Raw genomic sequence first — 12,918 nt, 5'->3', positions numbered from 1 at the left:
ATTAAAGAAAAAAAAGATGTATGCTCATCTCAATAGATGTAGAAGAAAAAAGCACAATAAAATTTAATACCCAACACTTTTAACCTAAGAAAAAGTGTTTACCAAGAATCTATAGCAATGACTATACTTATGGGTGAAACGTTAGAAGCATTTCATTTAGAACTGGAAACAAATGAGAATGTCTGCTATCAGTGCTTCTATGAAATATTATCCTGGAAGGTCTAGTCCTAGCCAGGGAAACAAGACAATAAAATGGGATCAAAGTTACAAATTTTGAAAAGGAGGAGAGATAATCACCAATATTTGCAGATGATAGAAGAAAACTTTTGATCACTTGGGAATATGGAAGGTGGCACAGTGAGTCATGCTCAGATATCCCCTCTCCCCAACTGACACTCCAACCAAAGACTAATTGTAGATGAATATCAAAAGAGAAGAGAGAAAGACATAGCCAATCTCAAATATAAAGATTATATCTCTGTAAACAAGAACAGAATTGCAGGATGGTGCTGGGTTCCTAGTCTGGGAGAAGGCAGCTCTGTGAGGTAAGTGGGGTCCTAGAGTGCTCCAAGTCAGGTGTGGAAGATCAGCACCAGGCCCACCTGTGGTAGTGGGGGGAGGGGATCCCCAACTTAGTAAAGGAAGCTAAAAACAAAAGCAATACAACCAAAAAAATAGCTATAGTCCTTTTACTTGGGGCTATAGCTTTATTTAGGGAGACAGGATGGAAAAACAAGGCCTCACTAATAAGAGCTGAGACAACCCGCCCCCAACTGGAGGAGAGAGTCTAAAGATGAGAAGGTGTGTGGGGCAGCTGGGTGGCTCTAGTCAGTTAAGTGTCTGACTTCAGCTCAGGAAATAATCGTCCTGTGTCCTCCGATCAAGCTCTGTGCTCAGCAGGGAGTCTGCTTGTCCCTCTCCCTCTGCCCATCCCCCGCCCCTGCTCTCCTGCTCTCTCTCTTTCAAATGAATTAATAAAATCTTCAAAAAAAAAAAAAAAAAGATGAGAAGGGGAGGAGGTGATGGGAGGGAATGGGGGAGAGGCCAAACACAAGCGTCTCATTGAACATTGAAAGGAGACTGATCTATTGTGTTAGAAGTCAAGATAATAGTTATCTTTGGGGTGGTAGTGATTAAGAAGGGATACACGGAAAGGGTTTTAAGAACCTGGTAATGTTTTATTTCTTGATCCGGATGATGGTTACAGAGGTGAATTCACTCTGAAAATTCATTAATCTGGATACTAATAATCTGTGCACTTGTCTGTATATATGCTGTACTTTAATAACGAATTTACTTTAAAAAATCCTGCAAACAAAATGCCTAAATATATACAGAAATCGAATGTTTACAAAGATAGTCAAAAGCCAATAAATGAATCATGAATTCATTCCAGGTAAAATAAGGTTTTAAAAGCCTTTGACATTGACTTTAAAATAAGTATGCTGAGAATCTACAAGGATAAAAATACAGAGAATAAGAAATCATGATATAAAAACAGGCATAAATGATAAGATATATAGGAAAAAACTAGTTCAAAAATTGGAAATGAAAAAGATAACCATTGAAATAAAAAAGGAATCAATACTATAATTTTTAGTACAGAAGTAAAAAACTTTTTAAAATTTATTTATTTTAGAGAGAGAGAAAGAGAGAGAGCACAAGCAGGGGGAGGGACAGAGGGAGAGGGAGAGGAAGAATCTCAAGCAGACTCCATGCCCAGCACAGAGCCTGATGCGGGGCTCAATCTCATGACCCTGAGATCTTAACCTGAGCGGAAATCAAGAGTAGGATGTTTAACCAACTGAGCCACCCAGGCACCCCAGAAGTAAAAAAAAACTTTTAATATGAAAGTATAGTTAAAAAGTATAGACAATAGATGGAGAGGTTCCAATTTTTATCTAGTAGCTATTCTATAAAGGAAGAGAATAGGAGAAGCAGCAATATTTTGAAAAGATAATTGTTAAGAATTTTCCATAACCGAAAAAATATATGAGTTCTCCAATCAAAAATTACACTCAGGGTAATGAGCGAGATAAAAAATAAACAGGGGCACCTGTGTGGCTCAGTCAATTAAGCATCCAACTTAATTTCGGCTCAGGTCATGATCTCAGGGTTGTGGGATTAAGCCCCAAGTGGAGCCCCATGTGGAGCCCTGCGTCAGGCTCTGCGCTCAGCAGGGAGTCTGCTTCAGGATTCTCTCTCTCCCTCTGCCCCACCTTTCTCAAATAAATAAATAAACCTTTATAAATCAATCAATCAATCTAAAGGTATATTATAGTATAACACCAGAACATCACAGATAAAAAGATATTTTTAAAAATTCCCAAATGCATTGGGAAACTTTGAAGAAATGGATAATTTTCTAGAAAAATATAATTTAGTGAAACTCACTCAAGAAGGAATTGTAAGCGCAAATAAAACTACTAGCATCCAAACATTAAATTGGTAATCAAGAGTCTTCTCTGGCCCTAAAGTACACTAGAGCTAGATGGTTTTATCTGAGAACTCCACTGCTTTAAAGTACAAGTAATCTTTATCTTATATAAACTGTTCATAGAATAAAAACTTATTTCATGAGGTTATAATAATCCTAGAATCAACAGGACATGGGTAATACAAGAAAATGATAGATAATTTTTTATGGACATACATGCAAAATAATATATATAAGTATATACAAAAATAAAAATAAATTTTGGCAAAATAAAACAGCATTGTATTAAAAAACACACCATGATTAAAGGGTTTGTTCCTGGTGATCTTAGTCTGATTGGGCTAGCCCATGGGGCTTAGAAGAAAATATGAAAAATTGTCTTTATAGTAAGAGTGCTTAAACAAGACACCAGAAGCACAAATCATAATAAGAACTAAGAATTAAGACAACAGTGTAATGACTATTTTTTCTATCAAGTTGACAATATGAAAAACGTTTGATACTACGAAGTTATCGGCAGACAGGTGGGGAAACAGCCATGCTCACATACTAATAAATTGCTACAACTTCTTTGCAGGGCAGTATTTCCCACATCTATCAAAAATCCATAAGACAGGGGCGCCTGGGTGGCTCAGTCGTTAAGCATCTGCCTTCGGCTCAGGTCGTGGTCCCAGGGTCCTGGGATCGAACCCCACATCGGGCTCTCTGCTTGGCGGGAAGCCTGCTTCTCCCTCTCCCACTCCCCCTGCTTGTGTTCCCTCTCTCTGTGTCTCTCTCTGTCAAACAAATAAAATCTTAAAAAAAAAAAAATCCGTAAGACAGAAATCCTTTCGGATCTAGTATATCATGTATAAACGGCCATTTAGAGTAACAAGATAGCTCTGTGTGTTCATATGGCAGAATTTCACACGAACACACAAATTTTATATACATATAAGGAGGCCATTCTATACACACACACAAATAAGTGCTTGAGAGAAAGCACACATGAAGCTAGCAGCACCTTTTAAAAGCCACCCACTAATGCAGGGGGTGAATGCACTCATGCACTCTGAACTTTGGAGCAGGGAGGGGTGCTGAGAGAGGCATGAGGTGTTGCAAGAGAGGGAGGAATTGCAGCAGGCCTCCTGGAAGATGTGAAGAGCATACATAAACAAAAAGGTATGAGCAGCTCCAGACAGAAGGATTGACACATTCTAAAGCTGGGGACTGACAATTAAATGTCTTGTGAACACGACTGAATAGGGGCCTGCTATGGGGAATAGGGTTGGGGGCGGGGAGCAGCTTTCCGAGGGGAAGGACCAGTGCTCAGAAGAGAGGGATCTTCACCAGCCAGAGAACCTCCAGGCCACGGGAGTGTTTAGGAGTGTTTAGATTTGCTACATTAAGACAGCAGGCGTGGTGGGTGGGGTTTTTACCTGGGGAAAGGTAGAATGCAAGTAGCACCTGCAGGAATTTTTTCTAAAGGTCATCCTGTCACCTGCAGTTAGCAGGGACTTGCTAGCATAGTCCCACCAAGAAGGACGACAAACCTAAATTTGAGTTGGGTCAGTGGATTAGCAAGGACATCTACCGTTCACAATGCCAAAATCTCTGTTATTCTGGAAAAGTAAAAAAAAAAAATTTTTTTTAAGATTTATTTATTTATTTGACAGAGAGAGGGAGAGAGAGCACAAGCAGAGGGAGCTGGAGAGGGAGAAGCAGGCTCCCCAGTGAGCGGGGAGCCCGATGAGGGGGCTCGATTCCAGGACCCTGAGATTATGACCTGAGCCGAAGGTAGATGCTTAACAACTGAGCCCCCAGGCGCCCCATGGAAAATGGTACACTGGATATTTATAGGGGGAATGTAAATCATATTTTGGAATTAATCAAGTCTTATTTTTTTAGAGTCATCCTGGCTTGTGCCAGGTGAAGAGGATTAATGCAGCTTTTAGAGAAAAGAGTACAAGAACTAGGGGGCTTGAGAGAGTGTCCTGGTCGCCATCAGTCCCTTTATGATTGTAGGGTTTTTTTCCTCCCTCTTCTAAATTCATCTCAAGAGAGGGCTTTTAGGGGACCTTCCAAAGGTTAGCACTGCATGAATAGATGGCTTAAGAACTAGAACCTCTGACAAAGAAATTCCACCCAATTAGCCGAGTCCCCGAATTACCTGCACTTCCAATGCTGAGCCACAAAAGGAGTCCCCATGAGCAGAACTGTATCTTCCTGAGACCTGGGGGCATCGCTGAGCTGCAAGTCTCAGAGCTGGGGTGAAGCCGACTCCTACAAGCCAGCCTCTCAAAGTTTTGGACACCAAATACCCGCTTGGGTGGCACTAATCATTAACTGGCCTCTTGACCTGTAGAAGAAAAATGAACTCTCCCTATCTGTTTAACCTCCACAGTTAGTTGGTTTCTTCTTCTCAATGAAAATAAATACACTTTTCTTTTCTTTTTTTAAAGCAAGGGATGTTGAAACACATTGTCCTTCCTCTCTGAGCCAAACATCAGCAGGAAGTGATTTCCCGCACCTCTCCCACTTCCCATTGCAAAATGTTAGTAAAAGCCAAGGCAGGAGTCTTTCATCTCTAAGTGATGACAAAATCCTCATCGTCCTGGAATCATCTGTGGACATGTTTGTCTCTCTAGGAAGACTCTGAACAGCTTGAGGGCAAAGACTTTCTCCTTTCATTCTCCTTTCAGTTTTTGTTTTTGTTTTCTTGAGCGAGAGAGAAAGAACACGAGCTGGGGGGGAGGGGCGGTGGTTAGAGGCAGAGGCAGAGGAAGAAGCAGACTCCCCACTGATGGGGAGCCAGGCGACAACTGGGACCATCATCGATTAGGGAGCCTGATGCAGGGTCAGCCCCAGGACCCCGGGACCATGACCTGAGCCGAAGGCAGACGCCCAACCCATGGCGCCACCCAGGCGTCCTCCTTTCAGTTTTGAACCCCCATGGCCTAGAACAGAACTGAACCGATGTGTCTAGTGTACATTTAACAGAAAGAGTGGAAGAATTCAAAGTTTGCCTCTGAGAGTACTATCCTGTCATAGACTCTTGGAGCTAGAAGTAAAGCCCAGCCTCTAAAAAGAGACGTTCACCTTCTTAAATTCGTGAAAACAGAAACTGAACGGTAGAGAACAAAAGTGACCTATAGAAACCCTGTTGCTAGAAGTGGCTGAGCTGGCCTGGAACCAGGGCGTTTCCAGTGTGCCACATGGCCTCTCCACCCGAAGGAGTGGCAGAAACCACAGAGAGCTTAGTCTGGGCAGGTCAGGGGCAAGGGGAAGGCAAGGTACTTGCCCAGCACTCCTGAAACTGTAGCACGCTGCTAGGGGGCAGGGAACCTGCCAGCAGGGCAATACTAAACGTTTCGGATGATAGCTCCGGGAGGTGGGTACAGCTTTAGGGCCTAAAGAGGTTAAGTAACTTGCACCAGGCCATGTAGCATTGGAACAAGCTAACCCCAGTGTCCATACCAGGCAGGAACAGCCCCCAAAGAGGCACTGGTGGCATGTCAGCATGGTTGTGCCAGGCCTGGCCAGGCTGAGGATAAATGGTTTGGGAAGGGCCAGCCCTGGCTTTCCCTCATGCACGTGATCCCACTGCTCAAGCGCGGCTAACACCAGGGATTCAAAGTTTGCCTCTGAGAGTACAACGAGGGGCAATAAACAGGGCACGACCAAAGGCTGTTCTGCTGTCACAGACCACGCCAGGGGTGGTAGTCCAGGTCCTCGGGGAAGAGATGCCAAGACAGGACTAGATATGAAAGAGATTTACTGGTGATAACATCTGCAAAGAATAAGGGGCGCTAAAGAAGTTAGAGACAGCCCTTAGACAGAGATGCAGGTCAGACACCTGTGAAGGAGAGTGGGCAGGAAAGAGGAAGACACTGAAAAGTCTTGGACTTCCTCACAGTTCCTGGAATGTTTTGGCAAGGGAAATGGGGAATCCTCAAGCTGAAGTTTCTCGTTAACGCAGTCCTGTGTCTTCTATGCATGAACCTGGGGATTAGCTCTCCATCCTGCTCTGTCACTAGCTGGGGTCAGTCTCTGCACAAAGACGAGGGGAGATCCAGAAAGGTGACAACTGGGACCATCATCGATTAGGTTCCCCGTGGCAGCAGACCGAAGGCTGCATTTTCACAGCCACTCACACCACCTCCAGAGCAGGCACGTCACACCAGTTACTCCAGTTATCCCAGCATGGTATTCCTTGTGGGCAATATTAACACAGCTGACATTTAGAGAGCACCTTCCCTTTGCCCTTCATCATCTAGAACAGTGCTCTCCAGGTGGGGCTGGAGTGCTCCCATGCAGGACCCCCTGCCTTAGCATCATCCAGGGGACCTGAGCCCAGAAGCACCGAATGAGAATCTCTGGGGTTGCGCCCAGGATTCTGCAGTCCGCATGTTCCTTAGATGTTTGTACACATGCTAGAACCACTAGTTTTCTGTTAATTTTACTACAGTCATCTCCATTTTACCAGGGAGGAGACTGAAGCTCAAAGAGCCCAGCACGTGGGGAGCCCAGCTGCAAAGGGCCAAGGAACGGGTGGCCTCCTGGAAAGCGAGGTGGCAGATTTTAGAAAGTGAGGTCAGGAGACACTGAAGAGCACCAGTTATATTCAGTGTATATGGTCTGTCTCCCCCAAGGAGAATGTCAGCCTCAGGACAAAATTTGGGTCTCTTTTGCTCAATGAGGTATCCCTAGAGCCTAGTGCAGTGCCTGCCACACAGCTGGTGCTCAATATTTGCCAAGGGAAGGCATGGTACATCTGATAGAGTGTGCTCGTCTGGAGAGGACAGTGGCAAGGGGCCGGATCTGAGACAACACTTAGGCCCCCATTGTCATGTGCAGTCAGATGGCTTTATTTGCCAAGGATCCGAAAACACGAGGAGGCCAGCAAGAGACCAAGGATGGGTGTTCAGTATCCAGTGCTCAGAGTTCCCTGCTGTGTGCTCAGTGCTTGGAACAGTGTCTGGCATACAATAAGTACACACAAAATATCTGTTTGGGAAAAAAAAAGAAAGAGAGAGCGTGCCTGGGTGGCTCAGACGGTTAAGCATCTGCCTTTGGCTCAGGTCATGATCTTGGGGTCCTGGGATCGAGTCCCACATTGGGCTCCCTGCTCAGTGGGTATCTGCTTCTCCCTCTCCCTTTCCCTCTGTACTCTCCATCTCTCTCTCAAATAAATAAAATCCTTAAAAAAGAGAGAGAGAGAAGAGGAAGAGAAGGGAGAGGCTGGAGGGGGGAAGAGAGGGAGACTTCTAGGCTACCACCCTGGAGTCCACTGAATCCCCCTGCAGCTCTCCCTGTCTGCCTGTTCCCAGCTCAGATTCCCTGCTCCCTTGCCCTCTGTCAGGATCCCTAGCTAACAGCTCCATAAGTGAATATGCCTTTATTTATTTCTGTGTGTGTGTCCATGTGTGTCTGTGGAATCACTGCATTCACTGTGGGGGTGGGGGCGCGGGCATATAAACTAGTGTAATAACCAGTATGAACCAATTCTAGGAAACAATTCTAGGCCTCACCAGCTTAGGACTACAAAATGAGGTCACATTAATTTTTAAAGTGTGACTCCATGGGTTCACCAACTCAGAAGCTCTCCAACCCTGTTCTTTTGAGATTTTATGGAAGTTTCATCATGTAGGCATGATCAATCATTAACTCCATTTTTCAGCCCCTCTCCCTTCAAGAGAATGGGGGGCAGGGCTGAAAAATCCAAGCGTCCAATCACGGCTTGGCCTTCTTGGTGACCAGCCCTCATCCAGGAGCCATCCAGGAACCCACCTAGAGTGACCTCATTAGAACACAAGACACTCTTATCACCCAAGAATTTACAAGGGTTTCAGGAGCCCTGTGTCGGGAACTGAGGCCAAAGACCAAATATTAGAACTAAAGATGCTCCTAGTGCTCTTATAATGTAGGAAATTACAGGGAGCTCTGGGACAAGAACCAAGGACAGAGACCACTATATATATTTTCTACTATCTCACACCTAGTCTCATCCTCACCACAGCCTTCAAGGTAGGCATTGTTGGCTCCAAAGTACACTAGCCCTCAATAACCTGAGGCTCAGAGGGGTAACCATCATGCCCAGGAGCAGTGCCGGGTGTCAGTGGCAGGTCTTTTTGCAAAACAGCACAGAATGTGCCTTTCCTTAGGTCTAATTACCCCATTCCTGCAAGAAGGAAAACATACATGCCTTCAGAGAGTGCCTTCCTCCCAGTTTCCTGGATTTAGGACTGGTGTGAAGTAAGGGAAACCAGAAAGCACATCTCAACTCAAAATGTCGCCTTCACTAGAGCAGGCTCCAGTAGACATCATCCTGCTGGAGATTCATTTGTTTGCTGAAAGTCATGTTTCCCAGTTTCATTCATTCACTGTCACCTTCCCTATTCTTGCCATGTCCACTTACCACCTGTGCTTACATGTCTTTCAAGTTTTAATTTAAATAAGCTTTCATAAATGTACTTTAGTAGGACAGTTTATATCAAAGAGAAGACATAAGACTAGCCCCTAAAGTGGTCTGACAAACAGACTGTGTCACCTCCGGTTGGTGGCATTAGCAATGGGAGATGGTTGTCCATATACCATCCAAAATGAGGCGACACCATGGTTTGAAGCATGGCCCTCTATTCAAAGCACAAACCTCTATCCACAGCTCTGTAGCTCAGGAGAAACCATAGCGTTCTTTATTGGACTCTGTCCCAATCTTCGGACAACCTCATTTTTGACTCATGTTCTTTGGATGTTAGAGTTGAAAGTCCATGGGCGCCAAGCCCAGAGACTCTGAGAGTGGACACTTGCCTGAGACTGCCCTGCCTGTACAGATGATGATATGGAAAAACAAAAGGTTAAGTAGGACCCTTAAGTGGGGCAGGTGTAACCAAGCACAGTATGGAGAGAGAAGTCCCAATTGTGGCCCAGGGATTGGGTGGGGTGCCTTTGGTGTCAGAGGAAGAGGAGGCTCTCTGAGGAGGGGAGGGATGCTGAGAGGAGAGTGAAGATTCTGTCCATTTCACAGTCTGACCTGGCCTCCGTTCTGCCCCTCCCTAGGGCTGCACCCAAATCCACATTTGAAGCCCTGACTTCACCTCATAGTTGTGGAGAGGTGAACAGAGGGCACAGGCTTCTGCCATCACCATGTAACTCTTGGGTTTCATTTTGGCCTTGTCTAAGGAAAACTTTCTAACTACAGCTAACAGTTGTAGTGTGATAGGACTGAAGACACATGGCCTGGGTTTAAACTGCAGCTCCTTCTCACCTAGATGTGTGACCTTGGACAGATGGCGGCTTCTCGGAGCCCAATTACTTCATCTGTTAACGGGTCATGATGGGCAGCACTTTCTTCCTCCTCTTCTTTTTCCTTCTCTAAATGGGAAGAGTCTACCCTACTCCCCAGGTGTCACCTCTCCCAATCCCCAAACCCTAAGGATGAAAAATGATGGCAGGGCTCCCCACTATGCCCTATCTGGATGATCCCTGGATTCCTAACCAGATCCCAGCAGCCATTCCTTGAGGAGCTGATTCAGTAGGCTGGTTGGTTGTGAAATCATCAGAATCTCCATTCCTTCCCCGACACTCCCTGTAGCTCTGTGGCTATCTCAAAAAAGATACACTTTTACCCTGGAGAAGTAGAGAGAGGAGTAAATGGAGAATATGGTGGCTGAAGAAGCTTGGAGAAGGGTGGCTGAGCCCAATGCTAGTTTTTCAGATCTTAAAAAAAATATTGCCAAGACTTCTAGACAACATCTAGCAATCTTAGCAATCTAAGATCTAGCAATCTTAGATAACAAAGAAAGCAAATGAAGCACCATCATATAGCAGGTCGAAAATATTTCATTAATCCTGTAATGTTACACATGATCTATTCTGTTTTAGTAAACATGTATTAACGTGATAAGCATGATAAATTCCTATGTGCATCAGATCGTTTTTTAATTTACTTTAACATGCATATAAGGACGCGTGCATGGCTCAGTCGGTTAAGCGTCTGCCTTCAGCTCAGGTCATGATCCCAGTGTCCTGGGATTGAGCCCCGCGTCGGGCTCCTTGCTCAGTGGGAAGTCTGTTTCTCCCTCTCCCACTCTCCCTGCTTGTGCTCTCTCCCTCTCTTCTCTCTGACAAATAAAATCTTAAAAAAAAAAAAAAAAAAAAGAACATGCATATAATTAAGTTTATTATCTCTTTCATCTGTTCATTCTCATCCTTCCTCCTTCTCCACACACACACTAGCACTCATAGTCAGGAGCAAAGGCAGAGACCATGAGTCACATGTAGGTGGGTGGGCAGAGGTTGTGCGGGGAGTGTGCAATTGTTCTCTTCTGTTTGCTTCTTTTTTCTCAGAGAGATAGCAAGCAAGGTTGCCAGTTGAGAGTAAAGTCTGAAGAGGAGATTTTGAGGTTTGAGAAAAAAGAGTCTGAAAATCTGAACTCTTTTTGAAGTGTGCCTGTGATGAAGAGAATCTCAAAGCAAATATAGCAGGATCTCTAGAGTCTTTCTCGGGTGTCCCCAGTTGTGGCTTAGGTCCTACCTGGGAAATAACAAATGCTTAGTCCCCACCCTCCTACCCCCTTCCCCCACCTCCTCCACTGCATTCTAAAGGGACTGGAAGGACTCGGAAAGGCAAATCCCAGTAGGATTTAGGAGGAGGTAGCAGAACTGCTCTGTTATCAGACCTCCCATCCCCACCTCCCCCAGCTGAAAACTAGTGATTTGAATGAAAAATAAAGAGTCACAGTACAGTTCTATGGGGGTTCTCCCTTACCTTTTTGAAAGGGGAGGAGAGGTGGTGCTCTTTCTGATCCTTCACAACAAGCCTGTGAGTGAGGGCCTACCCAAGATTGAAGGTGACCGCATCAAGGTCACATGGGCATCTATTTCTGAGTTGGATGTCTCAGGGCCTATTTGAGAGACATGGGTGGAAATGTAAGACAGCAGCAGGTGGGAAGCCTGCACTCCCACTGCTGGATGTGGGCAGGAAGGACGAGCTTCCCCTGGGCTGAGTGGACTCCTCGGAAGACAGTTGTCTTGAGCCTTTCCTACCAGTGCTCCACCAGTAAGAAAGATCTCAGGGCAACACTTGAGAGGAGCAAGGAGCCTAGAAGAGGGTGGGGAGGAATGTCCCCATTTCTCCTCCAAGTTCCTTGGGCCCAGGATTGATGGTGGTGGGGAGGGAGGAGGGCATGGCATCAAAGTTTTAGAATTGATAAAACTGGACTGGAATTCCTACTTCTGGGTATAAATCCAAAAGAAATCAGGGGCACCTGGGTGGCTCAGTCAGTTAGGTGTCTGCCTTCAGCTCAGGTCATGATCTGAGGGTCCTGGGATCTAGCCCCGCACCGGTCTCCCCGCTCAATGGGGAGTCCGCTTGTTTCTCAGCCCCCCCCCCAACTTGTGTGCACGCGCGCTCTCTCTTAAATAAATGAATGAAATCTTTAAAAAAAAAAAATCCAAAGGAAAATAGGGTCTCAAATGGTCTGCACTTCCTTGTTCACTGCAGCATTATCTACAATAGCCAAGATATGGAAACAATCTAAGTGTCAACAGATGAATAGATAAAGAAGATGTGGTATATATATACATATAATGTAGTATCATTCAGCCCTGAGAAAGAAGGAAATCCAGCCATTTGCAACAACAGGGATGGACTTCAAGGCATTATGCTAAGTGAAACAGCCAGACAGAAATAAAGACAAATACTGCATGGTATCTCACTTATATGTGGAATCTTAAAAAAAAAAAAAGTCAAACTCATAGAAACAGAGTAGGAAAGTGGTTGCCAGGGGCTGGGAGGTGGGAAAATAGGGAGAGGTTGGTAAAAGGGTACAAACTTTCAGCTGGAAGATGAATAAGGCCCAAGGATCTGAGGTAAAACATGGTGGCAACAGTTGATAACACTCTACTGTAGAATTGAAATTTCCTGAGAATAGAACTTAAAATGTTCTCACCGCAACCCCCCCAAAAAAGATAAATATGTGCAGTGATAGATGTGTTAACTAGATGGGGGGAGTCTAGTCACAATGTGTATGTACATCAAGTCACCACGATGGACTTCAAATACCTTATATGTGTCAATTATGCCTCAATAAAACTGAAATTAAAAAAAAACACTGGACTGGGATCAACTGGATTGGGTTTTATATGCTCCCCACCCCCCACCAAAAGACCAAAAATTACGTGATCTGCTAAGGGATAGGAGAAGCAGCTTCAACAGGGTACTCTGAAGGCAGTAACGGAGGAAAAATAAAATCATTTCATGTTTGTTTCTCACTAAATTCAGACGATTGACCAAACCAGGTACAGAGGTAAAACAGGTCATGCCTCAGATTCCACTTGTTAAAATTCTCTCCTGCTCTTTCCTATACTGTAAGATTGATTTAAGCATCCCAGGTCTGCTGTTTGGTTAGTGCTAAGAGAATTCTAGTGTGCCACCTTGAAAGTGGAGGCTCCTAACTACTGGGAAAAGAAACCTCAGAAAGACAAGGAGAAATGTTTCC

At 44.8% G+C, this 12,918-nt stretch overlaps 1 protein-coding gene across 7 annotated transcripts in view; it reads right to left on the bottom strand.

Moving 5' to 3' along the window:
* PLA1A (phospholipase A1 member A) overlaps window positions 1-11,303 on the bottom strand; it is a 38,346-nt gene extending 27,043 nt beyond the window's left edge. The window contains exons 1-2 of one of the 7 annotated variants that reach the window (XM_078066414.1): window positions 11,187-11,303; window positions 4,587-4,775 (exon numbers count right to left, since the gene is read on the bottom strand). In XM_078066414.1, coding sequence (XP_077922540.1) covers window positions 4,587-4,659 — 73 coding nt within the window. In that variant the 5' untranslated portion in view covers window positions 4,660-4,775; window positions 11,187-11,303. Of the gene's footprint in view, window positions 1-4,586; window positions 4,918-11,186 lie in introns of those variants that run through there. The other 6 variants (XM_078066419.1, XM_078066418.1, XM_078066415.1 and 3 more) reach the window with 6 other exon arrangements.
* Between the last annotated feature and the right edge of the window lie 1,615 nt (window positions 11,304-12,918).

The sequence above is a fragment of the Halichoerus grypus genome, chromosome 1 (assembly GCF_964656455.1).
Source record: "Halichoerus grypus chromosome 1, mHalGry1.hap1.1, whole genome shotgun sequence".
NCBI lineage: Eukaryota > Metazoa > Chordata > Mammalia > Carnivora > Phocidae > Halichoerus > Halichoerus grypus.
This window is presented reverse-complemented; position numbering and strand designations above follow the sequence as displayed.